General features: G+C 43.7%; 2 protein-coding genes across 11 annotated transcripts in view; both read right to left on the minus strand.

Moving 5' to 3' along the window:
• The window catches only part of DYNC1I1 (dynein cytoplasmic 1 intermediate chain 1), a 272,137-nt gene that overhangs the window by 219,238 nt on the left and 29,595 nt on the right, over positions 1-23,304 (minus strand). The window lies entirely within an intron of this gene.
• On the minus strand, positions 4,454-6,302 carry LOC140907601 (uncharacterized). Its single transcript, XM_073333891.2, has 2 exons — positions 5,562-6,302; positions 4,454-4,974 (listed from the first exon to the last, which is right to left on the minus strand). Exons 1-2 carry the CDS (start codon positions 6,142-6,144, stop codon positions 4,454-4,456), a joined length of 1,104 nt encoding a protein of 367 aa, XP_073189992.1. The 5' UTR covers positions 6,145-6,302.

The following is a 23,304-nucleotide window of genomic DNA, read 5'->3' on the forward strand; positions in this document are numbered from 1 at the left end:
GACTTTTTGCACACTCAGTAATACCATTTGCTATGTGGTTAAATCTTATTTAGATTTGAAAGCTCTCCAGATTTTAATGAAAAACATGAATTTATAGTTGAGCCAATCGTTGATTTAGCTACAGAAATCTTCTTTGATGGAGTTCTGGACGTGTAAAAATAGCTTTGTTCTTTGTATGTCCCATAATTTCTCTAAAGCTTCTATTTGAAATTTCTTATTGATCAACACTATAATAGAAAGGTGTTACTGAGAAATGGTATTCCAGATGGTTGATACATATTTTTTCTTACTCCTGTTCATTCTGTTAACTGCGGTGTACTATCATTTGGGGATTTTTATAACTTTGTTTTTCTTGGCAATAATCCTTTTTTATTTACTTTCACAATTTAAAAAGTTAACACATCTATTAAAAACAACTAATCTATGAAGGAACAGAAGAGCAAAAACTGTTTACAGAAATGGAAAAGTACAGTTTGCCTCAATGGCTGCTCTGCCTTTAAATCATCACCTTCACACAGTATGCGCTCTGTTTTGGAGACCAGTTGCACTTTGCCAGTCTTACCTAAGGGAAAATGCTTTCCTTGTGCTACTTGTTCTGAAGCAGAAAAACTCCGAAAAGATGGTCATCAGTATTTTGGGAGGGTCTGTTTTACTAAACAAGTGATTTACTTACAATATTAGTTCAAACAGAATGCTCATACATCACTAAGAGTGTTCGTACATAGAGTATGTATGATTACAATGCGATAAAATGCCATGATGTATTAAGTGAACGGGGGATTTGGCAAGGGTGTTGGAGTACAGTCATGCACTTTGGCTTATAATTACACTTCCAAACAGATGGACGCCCTGACTTCCAATCTCAACCAATGAAAAGAGTGATAGGGACCTCCCTAAGAGAGAAGCACTATCTCTTGGCAGCCTGGCAGCCTTTAGCAATAGTAATGGCTCTGAACAAAAGAGAGTGTGTGTGCTAAAAAAAATATGTTTTTAAAAGGGACTATTTACAAAGAAGATGGAGATTTGTAATATTTCTGGAGATTTATAATATTTCTGCATCCTGGTTAAATCGCAGATAAAATGTGGGGCTACATTTAAACTGACTTTGAAGCCCATTTTGAATTCAGACTAGAACAAAACCATTTTAAACATGGTTTAAAGAAAGAAGGTAGATAGAGTGGGCTAAATTCCTTGCTGACTTATGTCCCTTGGAGAAATATTAATGTAAAGCAGCAATTAAATTGGCCCAATCTGTTTAATTATGTCACACAAGTTATCATTGATCTAATTTATATCCTACTGCTACCCAAAATTCTGGCCTTGACATTTATGTTAATTTATCAGCAGGGTTACTGTGAACAGCATGCTGCATCTGCTAGCACGGAAGGTCAAACAGTTAGCAGCTTTTGCTGAGCCCACAAATCTACAAAGACTTACTGTAAGTGTCACAAACTGTAGACTGTCACTTTGAAACTGGATTAATAAAAAGCATGTGTACGAGGGAGACAGGATTACATGATGCCGATCTGTAGAGAAGCCATTGGTTTGTTTGCTCCTTTAGCACAGGAATCTGTAATGCTGCTTGAACACTTTCCCTTCAGATACGTATCAACTCTTCAATCTTATTTTTATGTTTAAACCCCAAGAATAAGCTGGGTAAGAAAAGAAAGCTTAGAATATTTTAGCCACTGTATTTTTCATGTCTATGCCAAAATATCTCAGAAAGCTAATATGTCCTTGTCTCCTTGATTGTAAAGGAATTGCAGGGGCCAGGCTGAAAGCCCACTGAATTAATGGGATTCTTTTCATTAACTTTAATGGGCTTTGGATAAGGTCCCATAAAAATGCATCATTGGCCTTTTACCAGACATCAGGAGCCACAGAAGGGAAAGAACACTACAGCCCTTCAGGGGAATCAAACAGATAACATGCAGGTTGGTGCCTTCATCATCATCGGACACTGCTGAACTGAAGAAGATGGAAGACTTCAGAAATGGAAGAATTTCAGCAATTTACAGAACTGTGGGCTACAAGGCTGTGTGGCTTGATGGTTGCTCTTGAAAATCAGTGGTTTTCTTCAAAATCACCATTCTGTAATCTCTTGCCTTAAAAATAATGTTCCTTTTTGTCATCCTCAGGGTATGTCTACACTACGAAATTAGGTCGAATTTATAGAAGTCGGTTTTTTTGAAATCGGTTTTATATATTCGAGTGTGTGTGTCCCCACAGAAAATGCTCTAAGTGCATTAAGTGCATTAACTCGGCGGAGCGCTTCCACAGTACCGAGGCAAGCGTCGACTTCTGGAGCGTTGCACTGTGGGTAGCTATCCCACAGTTCCCGCAGTCTCCGCTGCCCATTGGAATTCTGGGTTGATATCCCAATGCCTGATGGGGCTAAAACATTGTCGCGGGTGGTTCTGGGTACATATCGTCAGGACCCCGTTCCCACCCTCCCTCCCCCGTGAAAGCAAGGGCAGACAATCATTTCGCGCCTTTTTTGTCTGCTGCCAGCCAAAGATGTAAAGGATAGATGGAGTGGGTCAGAACAAGAAATAGACCAGATTTGTTTTGGACTCATTTTCCTCCTCCCCTGTCTAGATCACACTGCAGTCAGTCACAGAGAAGGCGCAGCGAGGTTAATCTAGCCATGTATCAATCAGAGGCCAGGCTAACCTCCTTGTTCCAATAACAACGATAACTTTGGTGCACCATTTCTTATTGGAACCCTCCGTGCAGTCCTGCCTGAAATACTCCTTGATGTACAGGCACACCCTTTGTTGATTTTAGCTCCCTGAAGCCAACCCTGTAAGCCGTGTCGTCAGTCGCCCCTCCCTCCGTCAGAGCAACGGCAGACAATCGTTCCGCGCCTTCTTTCTGTGCGGACGCCATACCAAGGCAAGCATGGAGGCCGCTGAGCTCATTTTGGCAATTAGGAGCACATCAACCACCACACGCATTATCCAGCAGTATATGCAGCACCAGAACATGGCAACGCGATACCGGGCGAGGAGGCGACGTCAGCGCGGTCCCGTGAGTGATCAGGACATGGACACAGATTTCTCTGAAACCATGGGCCCTGCCAATGCATGCATCATGGTGCTAATGGGGCAGGTTCATGCTGTGGAACGCCGATTCTGGGCTCGGGAAACAAGCACAGACTGGTGGGACCGCATAGTGTTGCAGGTCTGGGACGATTCCCAGTGGCTGCGAAACTTTCGCATGCGTAAGGGCACTTTCATGGAACTTTGTGACTTGCTTTCCCCTGCCCTGAAGCGCATGAATACCAGGATGAGAGCAGCCCTCACAGTTGAGAAGCGAGTGGCGATAGCCCTGTGGAAGCTTGCAACGCCAGACAGCTACCGGTCAGTTGGGAATCAATTTGGAGTGGGCAAATCTACTGTGGGGGCTGCTGTGATGCAAGTAGCTCACGCAATCAAAGATCTGCTGATATCAAGGGTAGTGACCCTGGGAAATGTGCAGGTCATAGTGGATGGCTTTGCTGCAATGGGATTCCCTAACTGTGGTGGGGCTATAGACGGAACCCATATCCCTATCTTGGCACCAGACCACCAAGCCGGCGAGTACATAAACCGCAAGGGGTACTTTTCGATAGTGCTGCAAGCTCTGGTGGATCACAAGGGACGTTTCACCAACATCAACGTGGGATGGCCGGGAAAGGTGCATGACGCTCGCATCTTCAGGAACTCTGGTCTGTTTCAAAAGCTGCAGGAAGGGACTTTCTTCCCAGACCAGAAAATAACTGTTGGGGATGTTGAAATGCCTATATGTATCCTTGGGGACCCAGCCTACCCCTTAATGCCATGGCTCATGAAGCCGTACACAGGCAGCCTGGACAGTGGTCAGGAGCTGTTCAACTACAGGCTGAGCAAGTGCAGAATGGTGGTAGAATGTGCATTTGGACGTTTAAAGGCGCGCTGGCGCAGTTTACTGACTTGCTTAGACCTCAGCGAAACCAATATTCCCACTGTTATTACTGCTTGCTGTGTGCTCCACAATATCTGTGAGAGTAAGGGGGAGACGTTTATGGCGGGGTGGGAGATTGAGGCAAATCGCCTGGCTGCTGGTTACGCACAGCCAGACACCAGGGCGGTTAGAAGAGCTCAGGAGGGCGCGGTACGCATCAGAGAAGCTTTGAAAACCAGTTTCATGACTGGCCAGGCTACAGTGTGAAAGTTCTGTTTGTTTCTCCTTGATGAAACCCCCCGCCCCTTGGTTCACTCTACTTCCCTGTAAGCTAACCACCCTCCCCTCCTCCCTTTAATCACCGCTTGCAGAGGCAATAAAGTCATTGCTGCTTCACAGTCATGCATTCGTTATTCATTCATCACACAAATAGGGAGATGACTACCAAGGTATCCCAGGAGGGGTGGTGGAGGAGGGAAGGAAAATGCCACACAGCACTTTAAGCACAGCACTTTAAAAGTTTACAACTTTAAAATTTATTGAATGACAGCCTTCTTTTTTTTGGGCAATCCTCTGTTGTGGAGTGGCTGGTTGGTCGGAGGCCCCCCCACCGCGTTCTTGGGCGTCTGGGTGTGGAGGCTATGGAACTTGGGGAGGAGGGCGGTTGGTTACAGAGGGGCAGCAGTGGCAGTCTGTGCTCCAGCTGCCTTTGCTGCAGCTCAACCATACACTGGAGCATTCTGGTTTGGTCCTGCAGCAGCCTCAGCATTGAATCCTGCCTCCTCTCATCACGCTGCCGCCACATTTGAGCTTCAGCCCTGTCTTCAGCCCGCCACTTACTCTCTTCAGCCCTCCACCTCTCCTCCCGGTCATTTTGTGCTTTCCTGCACTCTGACATTATTTGCCTCCACGCATTCGTCTGTGCTCTGTCAGTGTGGGAGGACAGCATTAGCTCGGAGAACATTTCATCTCGAGTGTGTTTTTTTTTCTTTCTAAGCTTCACTAGCCTCTGGGAAGGAGAAGATCCTGTGATCATTGAAACACATCCAGCTGGTGGAGAAAAAAAAAGGGACAGCGGTATTTAAAAAGACACATTTTATAAAACAGTCGCTACACTCTTTCAGGGTAAACCTTGCTGTTAACATTACATACATAGCACAGGTGCTTTCGTTACAAGGTCGCATTTTGCCTCCTCCCACCGCGTGACTACCCCCTCAACCCTCCCCCCTCCCCGTGGCTAACAGCGGGGAACATTTCTGTTCAGCCACAGGCAAACAGCCCAGCAGGAATGGGCTATACTGAGTGTCCCTGAAGAAAAGCACCCTATTTCAACCAGGTGACCATGAATTATATCTCACTCTCCTGAGGATAACACAGAGAGAGAAAGAACGGATTTTGGTTGAATGCCAGCAAACATACACTGCAATGCTTTGTTCTACAGTGATTCCCGAGTATGTGTTACTGGCCTGGAGTGATAAAGTGTCCTACCATGAAGGACGAAATAAGGCTGCCCTCCCCAGAAACCTTTTGCAAAGGCTTTAGGACTACATCTAGGAGAACCGCAAATGCCAGGGCAAAGTAATCCTTTCACATGCTTGCTTTTAAACCATGTATAGCATTTTAAAAGGTACACTCACCAGAGGTCCCTTCTCCGCCTGCTGGGTCCAGGAGGCAGCCTTGGGTGGGTTCGGGGGGTACTGGCTCCAGGTCTAGGGTGAGAAACAGTTCCTGGCTGTCGGGAAAACCGGTTTCTCCGCTTGCTTGCTGTGAGCCATCTACAACCTCCTCCTCATCATCATCTTCTTCGTCCCCAAAACCTGCTTCCGTATTGCCTCCATTTCCATTGAAGGAGTCAAACAACACGGCTGGGGTAGTGGTGGCTGAACCCCCTAAAATGGCATGCAGCTCATCATAGAAGCGGCATGTTTGGGGCTCTGACCCAGAGCGGCTGTTCGCCTCTCTGGTTTTCTGGTAGGCTTGCCTCAGCTCCTTCAGTTTCACGCGGCACTGCTTCGGGTCCCTGTTATGGCCTCTGTCCTTCATGCCCTGGGAGATTTTGACAAAGGTTTTGGCATTTCGAAAACTGGAACGGAGTTCTGATAGCACGGATTCCTCTCCCCAAACAGCGATCAGATCCCGTACCTCCCGTTCGGTCCATGCTGGAGCTCTTTTGCGATTCTGGGACTCCATCATGGTCACCTGTGCTGATGAGCTCTGCATGGTCACCTGCAGCTTGCCACGCTGGCCAAACAGGAAATGAGATTCAAAAGTTCGCGGTTCTTTTCCTGTCTACCTGGCCAGTGCATCTGAGTTGAGAGTGCTGTCCAGAGCGGTCAGAATGGAGCACTCTGGGATAGCTCCCGGAGGCCAATACCATCGAATTGTGTCCACAGTACCCCAAATTCGAGCTGGGAACGTCGATTTAAGCGCTAATCCACTTGTCAGGGGTGGAGTAAGGAAATCGATTTTAAGAGCCCTTTAAGTCGAAATAAAGGGCTTCACTGTGTGGACGGGTGCAGGTTTAAATCGATTTAACGTTGCTAAATTCGACCTAAAGTCCTAGTGTAGACCAGGGCTCAGAATCTACCAACAGACAAGGCATCATAGACATTGTACGAAAGGGACTATTTGTGTGAATAAGATAAGTAGGATCTAGAGTGAGATTTTACCATACTAAACATGAAATTAACATTGAGGGATCTTGTTTTCCTTGTGCTTCAGAAAAGAAGGACTAGTCTACGTGCAGAGGTTGCACCAGTTTAACTCAGGATGTGTTAAACTGGGGTGAAATTTTGTGTGAGGACACCTTTCCATTCTGCTAAAACCTGACTTGCCCCTGTTAAAGTGAAAGGATTTACTTTAAGACTAAAGTGATTTATTGCTGTGGTTTCACAATTAATAATATAATTTTGTATTATCTTTGTTGTGTAGCTGCTAATTTAACTTGTTTTGAAAAAAAATGGAAATTTTAGGTCTGAAGTCAAGATGGGAGCTTTCCACAGCCCTTCCTTTGAATGGTTAGTTTTAGGCTTATAACCTTCAGTGCTAGCAGATGCCCAAATAACCATGGTGACAAAACCACCCATTTTCACCTACAACTACACCAGAAGAGTACGCCCCATCCTTTCAGATGCAGACCTGCCTATGGTGATCCATGCATTCATGGCCTTCACACATGATTTCTGCAATCATATCTAGGAATAAAGCCACAAAGCCAGCACAAAATGTTAGAAGCGCCTTTCATCCTGGTCTCAGGTGTCTTACTTGGGAAGTCTACCACTTTATCCACTATAAATTGCTTTAATACAAACGATGCTAACTTTTAGTCAGCTTTTTAATCTCCCTTTCCACTAACATCTATTGCAGATCTTTAGCAAAGCCAAAACATACAAAGTTCTACATCTCTAATACCTGGAATTACGAGGCTCAAACATATATTTTCTTAGACACTTGCAAACTAGAATTGATTTTTTTAAATCCTCCAGTCATCCTTCTGACACAGTTAAAGCTAGAAAAAGATGTGTCTGATCATGAACCATGTTCCCAGTGTTGTTCTAAACTAAACCACTAAAAATCCTAGCTGAGGATTCCTTCTAGGTAGGACTTTGAGTTTAGGCAAGTTGACTCCAGGCATGCTAATCATCCAAATTATTTGTGAAGGCTATTGAGCAAGGAATTTTTTTCTCTTTCAGAAGACTAGAGAGAGTCTGGAAGTAAGACAGAATTACCCCTAAATCAATTTGAATAGTTAGAGATAACCACGAGTCTAATATAACTAATATGTGACTCAGAAAAATTATCTGTTTTTCTTGCTAAACTTAAGTTTAGCAGTGTAATAAGTGTAGATGGGTTTACTGAATGCAGCTGGAGCTCATGTTTCTAAGACATTTTATAAAGCATTCCTTTGGGAATGGCAACATCCCTGCCTCCTCCAATTTATAGCATGGAGAAACTTGCTAATGAGAAAAATAATCAAAGATCCAGAGGACTGAACTGCATATATGAAAGTCCTTAATGATGCCTCAAGCTCACACACTAAAGGCTTGCAACTGATTCTAATTAATATAGACCATTCTGACTTTATAACAGGCAGGCACTGAAAATATTCCTCACTTTCTAGGTCAGATGAACAGAGACTTAAAAGCAACTGCCTCATATTGTCCCTAAGGTGTCTTCTTATATTTATAGGATAGCAAAATGTTGGCATAGAGAATCTTTGGAACTTTAGAGCTTTATACATATCTAACGTATGTACATGCTTTGAATATAGAGGATCAGATTGCGTCTGTCCCTGGGCAGACACTAAAGGAGGCAAAAGATTGCAAGAAACCTCCTCACTCCAGTTCTCTTATGCGCCTGTAGAGGATGCAGCCATAATGTGACTAGGCAGCTCAGGCACTATGTGAGGCTAGTGTCAGCATTAGCCCTAGCTGAATGGGATGAAGGTGAGCCTAAGGCTCCGTTGTCATTTAGACAAGCTGGGCACAGGAAGTAGGTCAGACATTTCATGTTGCTTCCATTTAAAGGGTAGCAAAGGTCCTGCTGTATCACAGTACCCCAGAATTCCCAGAGAAAGTCAGCTGAGTAAGCCAGAATTCTTCCTGTGGCATTAGCTGTAGTGCAGCTCCCTCTGCACAGCTCATGACAGCACCTTGAAGCGCAATCTGTCCCATTACAGTGAACTGAAGATTAGACCCGCATGCCAAGAGGTTCTGATGACAACGTCATGGTAACTATGGGAGGAAATGTAATAAAAGATGTATGGTACTCTCTTGTCATGCAATGGTAATCTTCCTTATGTCGTATATTCTAGGAGATGCAACTGAATATGGTAGCTCATTTATAAATTTCCCTAGTGCTATATTACAAATTTTCACCTATTTCTAATCTCAGCTGCCCCAGTTGTGGTATACAGCTGGAAATTCCCACTGCTTTTAGAACTACATTGTCACACACTTTCAGAAACTTCATATAGGGTATTTTAGCATCTGACATTGGATTGTTTTATAGGGAGAGACTGTATGTTTCTATTCAGATGATGCCCATCTCATATAATAAGACAGACTTATATGTTGTTTCTACCATATATGCATACAACTGCACTCTCACCAATTCTTCACGCTGTCCTTATCACATTTTCCAGTGGACAAAAGTAATTAACAATTTATTTATTAGAATAAAATCTTTTACCTCCGGCACCTAATGTACTGTGTATGGCTAACCGAGCCTGCATACTGCATTTCTCTTCTGCCATTTACATCCTAAATTTAATGAATGATTATCCCTCCTGAGGAGTGTGCAATTTGATTTCTGACATTCACATTTCAGAGTAATAATACAGATAAGTGGAAGTTTCTTTTAATGACCTAGGTGGAAGGAGAGATTATTTTCTGGAATCCTTTCCCAACTTCTTATGTCCAATTTATTTTCCTTCCAATGGATCCTGAGTTTTCACTATGATCTGGATATCATTTTAAATTTATTCCTTATTGGCTTAGCAAGCTGAACTGTGTGCAAGTTGGTAAATAAAGCAGCTCTTTAAAAGTGATTAAAAAACCCCAACTTTTTACACAATCAAGAAAAATCTCCTGTCAGCGAAAACTACTACTGTTGCTCCTAGGGAATAACACCACGTCTGCTTTTTATACTAACACTTTAAGAAGACCCTATAATTTGTGAAACCAGTAATACAATTAAATGCTGGCAACCTGAAAACCTAAGCAATAGCACAACATCATCACTGTGCAGAACCTGTCAAATATATTAACTTAATGATAGGGTAACTGAGCCCTACTGAATTGTAGTGGCTTTAGTAGATTAGAAATTTTGCTTTATTACTTTCTTCTGAAAGACCTTTGCTGTATCCAAAGAAGAGAGATGAGAGAGGACATACACTGCCCTGAATCACATCTGTTTACCAAAATAAACATTCTCCTAGTCCTTATATTACTAAAACAGATTGGGATCTGCCCTCTTCCTTTTCTTCTTGACTCACATCTAGCTCCAGTGACACAGACCCTCATAAAGGAGTGTGACATCCTAATACTCAGTTTAACTAGTCAAATTGTGCTGTTCCACTCTACTAGATAAGGAACTGATTAAAAATAAAGCATTGTAAACGGGTCAGCAATGTGTCCGTACACGGACACAGGTGTCCGTGGTAAAAATTCTGAGGTTCGTGGTAATTTTTCAAAAAAACTGAATGACTGAATGACATAAACCCCTCCAATGTCCGTCACTAAGTACGGTAATTTTGTCAAATGTCAGTCGGATAACATGGTCGTGCTGACCCCTGATAGCAAATAAAAGCTGAGTCACCAAGACTGCAAGCTACAGTGGTTTCATGCAAAGTGCATGAAAAGAACACAGCACAGGAGCTTGGTGGATGAGAAGATTACAGACACTGGGAAAGGGAGAGATCATCAAAGAAAATCTTACTTATTATAATGATTAGGCGCTAAGAACATCTGCCATCATTTAACACCCCTTTCTGACATAACTGGTGATCAGAGAAATTAAAAATAAAAGCTACAAAAGAGTTATTACAAAAGCATCTGAAAACTTGTCTTCTTTTAGCTACACTCTATAACTCCTCAGGCAGCTGAATGCTCTAAATGGGCATCTGTCCCACCCAGGCCATCACAGCAGCAAGAGACCTCAGTGTATGATCTTAAGACATGAAGCAATGCAAAGTGTAGTTAACCTGAGGGTGGAGGCACTGTATTCAAAAGCAAAACAATATTAGGAGGAAAATGGAATCGTAGCAGCTACTAACTGAATCCATTTGAGACAAACTGATGGTGAAACTCACAATCCGGGGCGGGCTGGGGGGGGAGGAAGGGAGGGGGGGACGGGGACTTTAATGGTTCAAGGGACCAGGGCTGTGTGACAATTCAGAGGGGCACAGGGGAAAAAGTTTGGACCTGTTAGAAAACAATTCCCATGCTCTTACATGGGCCTAGATCTGAAGGAAGAGCCGATCTAAAGTGAAAACTACTACCACATTCCATAAAACACAATCTGGAGGTCACAGTAACTGCTCTGCCAATACTACAATGGGCAGAAAAGTATACAAACAATCAGACAATAAGGTGCTATTGTAACTAAAAGATACAAATAGGGTTGCCAACTTTCTACCTGCACAAAACCGAACTCCCTTGCCCCCACCCCCAGCGGCTCTAGCTGGGGGTGCGGGCTCTGTGCTGGGGCTGGGGATGAGGTGTTTGGAGTGCAGGAAGGTGCTCTGGGCTGGGATCAAGGGTTTGAAGGGTGGGAGGGGGAGATCAGGGCTGGGGCATGGGGTTGAGGCACAGGAGGGCATGGGAGGGGGTCAGGGCAGCGCTTACCTCAAGCAGCTCCTGGAAGCAGCAGCATGTTCCCCCTCTGGCTCCTATGTGGAGGTGCGGCCAGGCGGCTCTGCACGCTGCCCCGTCTGCAGGCGCCACCCCTGCAGTTTCCATTGACCGTGGTTCCTGGCTAGTGGGAGCTGCAGAGCTGGCGCTTGTGGCAGGGGCAGCATGTGGAGCCCCTGGCTATCCCTACCCTATAGAAGCCAGAGGGGGGACACGCCACTGCTTCCAGGAGCTGCATGAAGCCAGGGCAGGCAGAAAGCCTGCTTTATCCCCACTGCGCCGCCGACCAGACTTTTAATGTCCCAGTCAGTAGTGCTGACCGGAGCCACCAGGGTCCTTTTTTGACCAGGCATTCTGGTTGAAAACCAGACACCTGACAACCCTAGATGCAAACAGCTGTGGTTCCCTCCGCCTCCAAATTGAAGTCCAGTAACTCAGAGAGGAACCACACAGCATCGAAAGAGAACATGTGATGCAGTTGCAAAAAAAAAGGTTAATATTCTGGAGTATTATGTAAGACACTGAAGGTAATTGTCCAACTCTATTTGCCACTGGTGAGGCCTCAACTGGAGTAGTGTGTCCTGTTTTGAGTGCCACACTTTAGGAAAGATGTGGACAAACTGGAGAGAATCCAGAGGAGAGTAATAAAAGGTTTAGAAAACCTGACCTCTGAGGAAAGATTTAAAAAAATGGGTATGTTTAGTTTTTAGAACAGGAGACTTAAGGGAGACCCAATAATAGTCTTTAGTTAAAGAGGATGGTGATTAGTTGTTCTCTATGTCCACTGAAGGTAGGACAAAAAGTAATCATCTTAATTTGTAGCAATTAAGATTTTGGTTAGCTGTTAGCAAAAACTTTCCAACTCTAAGGATATTTAAGAACGGGGATAGATTATTGAGGGAGATAGCAGAATCCCCATCATTGGGAGATTTTTAAAAATAGGTTAGATAAACACCTATCAGAAATGGTGCAGGTATATTTGGTCCTTCCTCAGTGCAGCGAGATGGACTAGAATGATGACCCCTCAAGATCAATTCCAGCCCTACATTTCTATGGTTCTAGGTAGGGCTGTCAAGCGATTAAAAAAATTAATTACAATTAATCGCACTGTTAAACAATAATAGAATACCACTTATTCAAACATTTTGGATGTTTTCTACATTTTAAAATATATTGATTTCAATTACAATACAGAATACAAAGTGTACAGTGCTCACTTTATATTTATTTTTTATTACAAGTATTTGCACTATAAAAAACAAAAGAAATAGTATTTTTCAATTCACGTAATACAAGTACTGAAGTGCAACCTCTTTATCATGAAAGTTGAACTTACAAATGTAGAATTATATAAAAAAAAACTGCATTCAAAAATAAAACAATGTAAAATTTTAGACCCTGCAAGTCCACTCAGTCCTACTTCTTGTTCAGCCAATCGCTCAGACAAACAAGTTTATTTACATTTGCAGAAGATAATGCTGCTTGCTTCTTATTTACAACGTCACCTGAAAATGAGAACAGGCGTTCTCATGGCACTGTTGTAGCCGGCGTCACAAGATATTTATGATATTTAGCCAGATGCACTAAAGATTCATATGTCCTTTCATGCTTCAACCACCATTCCAGAGGACATGTGCCTATGCTGATGACAGGTTGTGCTTGATAACAATCCAAAGCAGTGAGGACCGACACATGTTCATTTTCATTATCTGAGTCAGATGCCACCAGCAGAAGGTTGATTTTCTTTTTTGGTGGTTTGGGTGATGTAGTTTCTGCATCGGAATGTTGCTCTTTTAAGACTTCTGAAAGCATGCTCCACACCTCGACCCTCTCAAATTTTGGAAGGCACCTCAGATTCTTAAAGCTGGGGTCGAGTGCTGTAGCTATCTTTAGAAATCTCACATTGGTACCTTCTTTGTGTTTTGTCAAATCTGCAGTGCAAGTGTTCTTAAATGAACAACATGTGCTGGGTCATCATCTGAGACTGATATTATATGAAATATATGGCAGAATGTGGGTAAAACAGAGCGGGAGACATACAATTCTCCCCCAAGAGTTCAGTCACAAATTTAATTTAATGCATTATTTTCTTAATGAGCATCATCAGCATGGAAGCATGTCCTCTGGAATGGTGGCCGAAGCATGAAGGGGCAAACAAATGTTTAACATGTCTGACAAGTAAATACCTTGCAATGCCAGCTACAAAAGTGCCATGCAGATGCCTGTTCTCACTTTCTGGTGACTTTGTAAATAAGAAGAGGACAGCATTATCTCCTGTAAATGTAAACAAACTCGTTTGTCTTAGCGATTGGCTGAACAAGAAGTAGAACTGCGTGGACTTGTAGGCTCTGAAGTTTTACATTGTTTTGTTTTTAAGTGCAGTTATGTAATAAAAAAATCTACATTTGTACATTGCACTTTCACAACAAAGAGATTGCATTATGGTACTTGTATGAGGTGAACTGAAAAATGCTATTTCTTTTGTTTATCATTTTTAGAGTGCAAATATTTGTAATAAAAAATAATATACACTTTATTTTAAATACAACACAGAATACAATAATATATGAAAATGTAGAAAAACATCCAAAATATTTAATAAATTTCAATTGGTATTGTATTGTTTAACAGTGTGATTAAAACTGCGATTAATCGCAATTAATTTTTTTAATCACGATTAATTTTTTTCAATTAATTGCTTGAGTTAACTGCGATTAATCGACAGCCCCAGTTCTAGGATTACCACTGCAATTCCGTACCCAAAAATGTTCCATGTACTATACTCTGCAATTCACTTCTTGAGAAAATTTAAGAACAAAAAAACTGCAACCAAAGGGCACATGAGCCAATCCAGCTTTTATAACGGACTAAAATGCACAAAAAATTACAATAGTATTGAAACATAAGGACAGCTAGTTGATAAAATTCCTCACCATAAGCAAATCTTTTCTAAGAACCCAGCTCTTCTTTATACTGCACTGAATAAGACCTGATCCTGCAGACTTTTATATTTATGCAAGCAAATTTTAAACACCAGAGTAGTCTAATTGACCTCATGGGGTTCAGATTTGTTTCAAGATATATAAAAAATCCTGCTTCCTTTGGCATAGCACTGGAGATTTGCTTAAGTAGGAATTGCTGTTAAAAAATCCAGTGCAATGCCTTCATCCACTTGGACACCATACTAGGAGGAGCAGTGGTTGTGGCCACAGAAAACACTACTGACCTACAGATTACACTGTGGGAAATAATTCACCCAGATTTCAGTGCTATTATGGAATACCAGATTAAAGCAGGAAGTAGCCATTCATAGATGGTGACTGAGATAGCTACAGCACTACAAAGGTGGCCATAACCTCAGTATTTCCTGATACTATTGTCTTCATTCTGACCAAAGGAGTTACGAGGCACGCAGCAGTGTGGGCAGCAAAATATGTGAGGAGTAAAGAGCTAGAACAGACTATAGGAGAAGTGGTAGCAGGAAGAAAGATAGCAGTTTATCTTTGTATATCCAAGGCAGCTGAGCCTTTCACCATTTACTGAGGAGTAGAGAATGTGGCACCAACCTTGCAGGTGGGAAACCCCAAACACAGTCCAAAGAGATTTCAGTGCTCATGCACACGTGCCCAGGCAAGGAACATGATCACAAATAACCCCCCAGAGAGGTGAATTTGCAAATGGATGTTAGCTGACAATATGCAGGCACTGTAGATCTTTGGAAAAAGTGGATCACTTATGATCTGTCTGGGCATCTCATGTCAGCAGCCATTGGGGCCCCTGGGCATGCAATAAACCAACGGGAACACACTCTCTTCCTGCTAGTAGTACAGACCTCACAAGTAAAGTCCATGGGAATTTATCATTGACTATCCATGCCACAATAGGTCCACGCTGTCAGGTACAAAGCCACCCAAGTGTGCCCACTCATCACAGATAATTTTCAGTATTCATTGTTACACGAGAGCTGGTATGAAAATGCTCTGTCCCTACCTATGACAAGTATTAGGACTTTCTCAGAGTCAGTGGTTGGTCAACATGTTCCTTCAAAGGCCAAGATTCATGCATATTCTGCTCTGATTGCTCGCATCCCATATGTGTGAGAAGGTATGGGAGTAGGGAGTATCCAGCATCACCTCTAGGGATCAGGAGCACATGATCACTATCGAAGGGGCTCAGTGCTGACTTTACCCCCTGTAGAGGGCGAGGTTGTTGTTGCTCACCACATTAACTGCACTCAGGCTCCTGCCACAACCCCTGACTCATCCCATGTTCCATGACATTCACCAAAAAGCTAGTCAGCAAAAATCAGATTCTAACTGTGAGTGCATGATACTAGCTGGACATTAACAATTACTCCTGTTTTGGCAGGATGCATCTCCTCAGTTGCACTCCCAGGTTGCCAAATGTCACTTTCCCCCAATGGACCACGTCTCTCTCTCTCTCTCTCTCTCACACACACACACACACACACATACACACACACCCTTGTCATCAACCCACATGGTCACACCCATTATGTTGAAGGCATAACCAAAAACATACACCATTCTGAGGAAGCTCATTATAGGCTCCTTCAAGTCTGACATGTAGAGAGTCCTGGTTTGATCCTCCATAGACAGAACAACTCCCCGGTTATGACACACGGTTCATCCCACGCTATCTGCCAGTTCATGCTGTGATACAATTTTTAGCTCCTCTGTGCTGCCTCAAGGAGTGCAGGGGGTGGAACAGGCACAGAAGTACATTTGATTGATCCAAAGCAATTTGGGAAATAGGCATGCGGATAAAAACCTGCTTTGACTGTAATTCACGCCCTGTAGATGGCCAGGCAATTAATGAAGCTCTCTGCATGCATTAGCAGAGCTCTAATGAATTAGTTTGATGGAGCCTGATATTGAGGACCAACATATTCCCAGTCCAGTTTCTTGCCCAGCACAAAGAGAAATGCTATCACTTTCAGAAAGCAAGGTATAGTATTCCTCTGTCTGTCTAGATTTACTCTCCGACATGAATGCCAATACATCACAAAAAATCTAATTTGGATCTTCTATCTAGCTGAAAGCCCTCAAAAGACTCCATGTCAGTCATTTCTAGCACCATTATCTACCATCAGCTCAGACTCACTGCCTCCTGTCATATTCTGCAAGGCAAGTCAGGCTGCTTCAAAGCCGTACTTTCATCACCAGTGAAAATGCCTTGGCAAATTTCAACATGACCCTGAAGATCACACAGCAAAAAATCATAAAAACTGGCTGAACAGATAGTTATGGTTCCATAGTTCCACACCAATCTGTGGCCCTTCCCTAAAATACCCTCCTAATAAGCCTAATGACACCATAGCATTTTTTAGCCATTATCTTAGTCCAAGGATAACGGTGCTTGCAGGATAACGCTACAAGGCTGAATAAAATGTGTTCCAGATAGGCCAGCTGCCACGTCAGACTAATTCACTCACTACATTAGAGCATCGGGTCCCTCCTGCCAATGTACCCTTTAGTGTTACTACTCACGATTGGACTACACAGGTGAAAGGGACACATGGAGAAAAGGGACACAATGACAAAATGCAAATGGAAGTCCATTAATCTGTGAGTGTAAAGCAATACTTGCTGGAATGCTACTTATCTAAGGCAAGCCAGCAGACAATACGGCCAGTTACTCACCAATTACCTGACTAGTATGCACGTATGTCCAGAACTCGTCACTGACATACTTTGGAGTACGCAGGAGATTTTTAACATCTAGTGTGTTAATGTTATTAGGTCACAGCTCTTAACAGAGATCTGTGTGAGAGCTGCAAGCTAGCAAAGATGCCCAGCTGTCCTAGCTCTTTGGGATTCATAGATTATAAAGCCAGAAGGAACCTTTAAGGTGATCTAGTCTTCCCTCCTGAAGAACACAGGCCGCAAGACTTTTTTGAACTAAATCCTGTTTGAACTAGAGCATATCTTCTAGAAAAAACATGTAATCTTGATTTAAAAAATTCCAGTGATACAAACTCCACCACAACCCTTGGTAAACTGTTCCAATGTTAATTACCCTCATTGTTAAAAATGTTCACCTTATTTATGGTCTGAATTTGTCTTGCCATTAGATCTAATTTTATCTACATCTACAAGATTGAAGAGCCCTTTAATCAAATTTATTTTCCCTGTTGTAAGCATTATAGAGTGGGATTAAGTTACTCCTACCCTTCCTTTTGTTAAACTAAACAGATTGAACTCCTTCAGTCTATCTCTATAAGGCGTGTTTTCCAATCCTTTAATCAGGCTCATGGCTCTTCTCTGAACCCTCTCCAATTTATCAACATACTTCTTGAATTATGGACACCAGACCTGGACACAATAGTAGTCAAGTGCCTTGACAAGATAATCTGTCTCAAATGTTCTCAGTGAGTATTAATATGTTTTACAAGTACCTGATTGAATAGTCTCACTAAAGTATCAAGAGGAAGGTAGTCATATATTTAGCACTGCAATCTCAAATTGGAACATAGCTCACCTCCTGAAGCAAAATCCATACCTTGGGACTCTGCTTTGATGGAAAATTCCAATTTGAGATTGCAGTAATAAATATGCACCCCTCAATATTACTGCATCACCCAGAAGAAATATCCCACCTCCTGATGCAAAATCCATGCCTTGGGACTCTGCTTTGATGGCAAGTTCTTCCTTTGGCAAGTGCTTCAGCATTTAGTGGTCAGAATACCTGCAAGATTGCTGCTTGTCTGTACTTGCTTGTTATTCCTGCAGTCATGGACAGTGGGTATCGTAGGCTGGGGGAGGCCGTGCGTGGCCCTGCCCACACCCCACCCCCAGGTCCCCTCCTGCAGTTCTCGGTGCTCTGACCTGGCCCAGGTTGGCTGGGGCTGGTCAGCCTGCCTCCCGCAGGGACTTGGCATAGTTGGGGCTGGGACCGTGCTGCCCGCCCGGCGCTCAGACCGTGCCACACGGCACTCCAGGGCTGGAAGCACTGGAGCTGTAATGCCCGGCGCACTGGAGCTGGCCTCCTGGAGTACTGGGGCTGAGGGCACTCCGGCTGTGCTGCCCGGCCGCCCGGCACTGGGCTGGTGGCTGCTGTAGGCTCCTGCGGGGGAGGGAGGGCAGACTGGGAGGAGCAGGGCCTCGGGCACAAGGGGAGGTGCCAGGGGCTAGGCTTCCCCAACAGCCAGGTCACTGGCCACCCATGCTTGCAGTAGTGTTAGCAACATCATCAAAAACGACTAGTTGTAATAGAACACCCATTTGTGGTTGAGGCTTTAGCAGTGCAGGAACTGCCCCCTCACTCGTCTAAATTATCCAGTCTGCAATTTACCCATTGTTGTCCAGCTTTCCAAGGAACTGGGGGCGGGGGTGGTTCTTGCGAGACAGCACTAAATACCATATTGCTTCTGAGACAGATGGCAATATGGGTAAAAGTGCATCACCACCATGGAGAGTAAAATAAAAGGAGGAAGAGTAGTGCCTGATGTTTAGAACCGCTCAGTGAGCAGAGACTAGCTGCCATGAAAAATCATCAGCAGATCCCAGATTCAGCAGGACGCTATAGAGATCATCATATCAGAAATGGACAATGCACATAAAACACAACTGCCATTTCTGGCACAGAACTCAAACCCTCTAGTAATCAGACATGATGGCAGACCCATCGGCAGACCACAAACCCAGGGCTGGGGTTTAACAGAGAATACATGGTATACTCGCAGCAATCCAGAAAATGCCTTCAAATGTATAGCCTAATTTTGAGACACTCCAATAGGTTGAAAGCATTGAGGAAGTATGGGCGAAAGACAGCAGTGCTCCATGACGGTGTAGCCTTGACACTAACACAATCTGTTTACCAGCACTCCCAGCTATCTTAGAGACCTCACTGATTTCCCGAGGAAACTACAATCCTTTGGTGATCTTCCAGAAAACACCATCCTAGCCCCTATGGCTGTAGAAGCTCTTTACACTAACATCCCACACAAAGATGGACTACAAGCCGTCAGGAACAGTATTCCCGATGTCACGGCAAACCTGAACTTTGTGACTTTGTCCTCACCCACAACTATTTCAGATTTGGGGACAATTTATACCTTCAAGTCAGCAGGACTGTTATGGGTACCCACATGGCCCCACAGTATGCCAACATTTTTATGGCTGACTTAGAACAACGCTTCCTCAGCTCTCATCCCCTAATGCTCCTATTCTACTTGTGCGACATTGATGACATCTTCATCATCTGGACCCATGGGAAGGAGGCCCTTGAGGAATTCCACCAGGATTTCAACAATTTCCACCCCACCATGAACCTCAGCCTGGACCAGTCCACACAAGAGATCCACTTCCTAGACACTACAGTGCTAATAAGCGATGGTCACGTAAACAGCACCCTATACCCGGAAACCTACTGACCACTACACTTACTACATACCTACTTACCTACATCCAAACCACATCACATGATCCATTGTCTACAGCCAAGCTCTAAGATACAACTGCATTTGCTCCAATCCCTCAGTCAGAGACAAACACCTACAGGATCTCTATCAAGCATTCTGAAAACTACAGTACCCACCTGCTGAAGTTAAGAAACAGATTGACAGAGCCAGAAGGGTACCCAGAAGTCAGGTACTACAGGACAGGCCCAACAAAGAAAGTAACAGAATGCAACTAGCCGTCACCTACAGCCCCCAACTAAAACCTCTCCAGCGCATCATCAAGGATCTACAACCTATCCTGAAGGGCGATCCCGCATTCTCACAGATCTTGGGAGACAGGCCAGTCCTTGCTTACAGACAGCCCCGCAACCTGAAGCAAATACTCTCCAGCAACCACACACCACACAACAAAAACACTAACTCAGGAACCAAACCCTGCAACAAACTGTGGTGCCAACTCTGTCCGCATACCTATTCAAGGGACACCACCATAGGACCTAACCACATCAGCCACACCATCCGGGGCTCATTCACCTGCACATCTACCAATGTGATAAATGCATGCCATCATGTGCCAGCAATGCCCCTCTGCCATGTACATTGGCCAAACCGGACAGTCTCTACATAAAAGAATAAATGGACACAAATCTGGCATCAGGAATTAAAACATTCAAAAATTAGTCGAAGAACACTTCAATCTCCCTGGTCACTCAATAACAGACTTAAAAAGGCAATTCTTAACAAAAAAAACTTCAAAAACAGACTCCAACGTGAAACTGCAGAACTGGAATTAATTTGCAAACTGGACACCATCAAATTAGGTCTGAATAAAGACTGGGAGTGGATGGATCATTACAAAACCTAATTTTACCATACTAATTTCCCCCTACTGTTACTCACACCTTCTTTCTTGTCAACCATTTGAAATGGGCCACCCTCATTACCACTACAAAAGTGATTTTTCCTCCCTTGGTATTCTACTGTTAATTGAATTGCCTCGTTAGACTGACCCCCCACTTGGTAAGGCAACTCCCATCTTTTCATTTACTATGTATATATATACCTGCTACTGTATTTTCCACTCCATGCATCTGATGAAGTGTGTTCTAGCCCACAAAAGCTTATGCCCAAATAAATTTGTTAGTCTCTAAGGTACCACAAGGACTCCTCGTTGTTTTTGCTGATACAGACTAACACGGCTACCACTCTGAAATCTGTTTTGACTGTCAACAACAGATGAAACTATTGTTGACAATGATGCGAGTGCTTGTGTAAGCCATATTGTGACAGACAGCTCCCTCCACATGCAAAGGTGTAATCAATGGATTAAGCATGCCGACACCAGCACATGAAACACTGTCAGCATCAATGTACAATATATTGATGTAGCAAGCCTGTATCTATTATAAATTAAAGCTCATAGTAGGGTGTCACACGCCAAGGTGTAGACAGTGCAATCTAGTGTATAGAGCAGGAGTCTAGCCTAGTAGGGCTTGTCCACACTAAAATGTTACAGTGGCACCGGCACAGCAGCGCTGCTGCAGCACTTCAGTGTAGACACTACCTATGCCAAGGGTAGATATTCACCCACTGGTGCAGGCAACCCACCTCCCCAGGTCAGCAGAAGAATCTTTCCATCGACCTAGCACTGTCTACACTGGTCGTTAGGTCAGTATGGCTAAATCTCTCAGGGGGGTGGATTTTTTCACACCCCTGAGAGATGTAGCTATACTGATGTAAAATCCTAGTGTAGACCAGGTCTTCATGTCTTCAGGTTTTCATGTGGGTTTACTGGGCCCGGCCAGGCTCATGGGATTGCTTGGCAAACAAGCCTAGAAGCAGTGGCGTTTCTGACATAGGGGAACCACTTACATTGGGGATTTCAACCAGAAATCATCTGTCAAAATAGTGGTGTGGGGTTCAAGAAGTATTGCCACACCCCTCTCCTCCTGCTCAGTTGTACACAGTGATCAGGTGTACTGAGATCTCCCCTGCCGCACACCACATAGTGGAGGAGTGCAGATATTCATGCTGGAATCCACTGGCTCCTGGACACCATTAAGGGTGAAATTACAGCTCGCTAACTATACTTGTGGCTGAATCAATGGCACAAGTGTGGGTCATCCCATAAGCAAGTACATGATTATTTTTTAATGGGATGAATTCAGAACTGCTTCAACATTTTCTTCTAGCATCTGCATACTCTGAATCAAGTGGTCGCGGGGTTGATGGAAAGATCATATTGCCCTTGTTGGCTGAGCTCAAATGATCCAGAGGAAGTTTTGTGACATTACATATTGAATCCCAAGCTAGCATTGCCACAGGGGCATTTTGTAGGGAACACTGTCATTGTGAATAGCAGCCTGTATGCTTCTTGCACATATTTGCCGTTTCCTCTCATATCCAAGGGGTTTTGACAGATTAGGGTCAGCTGTCTATGAATTTGGCATTACATTCTTTTCCAGTTTTTGAACTGCCTTATTCATACTAACGGGCTGCTACTTAATTAACTCCACTGCTTTTAAATTGCACGCCGCATTTCTGGAATGGGGGGAAGGCGATGGGTGCATTTCCTCAGTGTCTGTGTAGCCCAAATACCACAGTGGCACTGCAAAGAGAGCTCATTAGGTTAAGTAAGGAAACTATACATTTTCAGCATCAAGAATATGATCTTTCTGCGTACAAGGTGCGTTTAGCATGAGTACTAGCTGTGTCATGCCAGCAGAAATGTTGCTTATTTATGGATAATGGCTTATTTAACTTCCTTTTATATCATTTCTTGCAATGATAATATAGCAATTGTAGTGCAGGCCAAGGGAAGGAAAAATGAGTTCTCCATTGTCTTGGAACCTGGTAAATGAAGCCACCTGAAGCCCAGGGTCAATAGTGTCTAGGAATGTACAGGTATGGCTGGGTATGGTCACCCTGACGGGCAATTCCAAACTATAGAGTGGTCAGTGTAGCTTCGCAGGCTGTTTCCCGGGAGTTCATGGAGGTTTGGATAACACACCCTCCTGTGGATGCCTGGAACAGTCACAGAGTGCTTCACCTCTCCTCAGTGCAGTCACTAGAAGATTCATTATTCACCTGTGCTTTCTGTCCCTGAAATATGGCACAGAAATTTGTATCTCTTGTGGTTTCAAGCCAGGACCACGGCTGTCTCCATTATACTCAGGATGCCCTGGGAAACACCATGGTGCTGTCATATCATTTCCCAATATCAGTGATACATTCAAGATGCAACAAGGGCATTTCCGGGTGGCCTTGGGGCCCGTCTCTTATTGACATAGCCATATCCCCTTTTACATTGATGAAGCACTTTCCTCCCATTCCACACACACAGCTATTTGATAGCCACAGTTTTGCAGAGAGGAACATTAATAAAGCACTCTTATGTGTTCCCAGGTGTTTCTAAGTAAGTTATTCCCCATCCCTCTCTTACATACACACTTTTACTACTGTGCATTGTGCTGGACAGCAGAACAAAAACTTAAGATAGACAGGTGCTATATGTGGAATGATGTGGCCAATAGGGGGAATACCTATATCAGTGTTTCCCGCCGTTTGTGCAGGGAAAGCCCCTGCCGGGCCAGGCCGGTTTGTTTA

This window comes from Lepidochelys kempii, chromosome 2 (assembly GCF_965140285.1).
Source record: "Lepidochelys kempii isolate rLepKem1 chromosome 2, rLepKem1.hap1, whole genome shotgun sequence".
Lineage (NCBI taxonomy): Eukaryota > Metazoa > Chordata > Testudines > Cheloniidae > Lepidochelys > Lepidochelys kempii.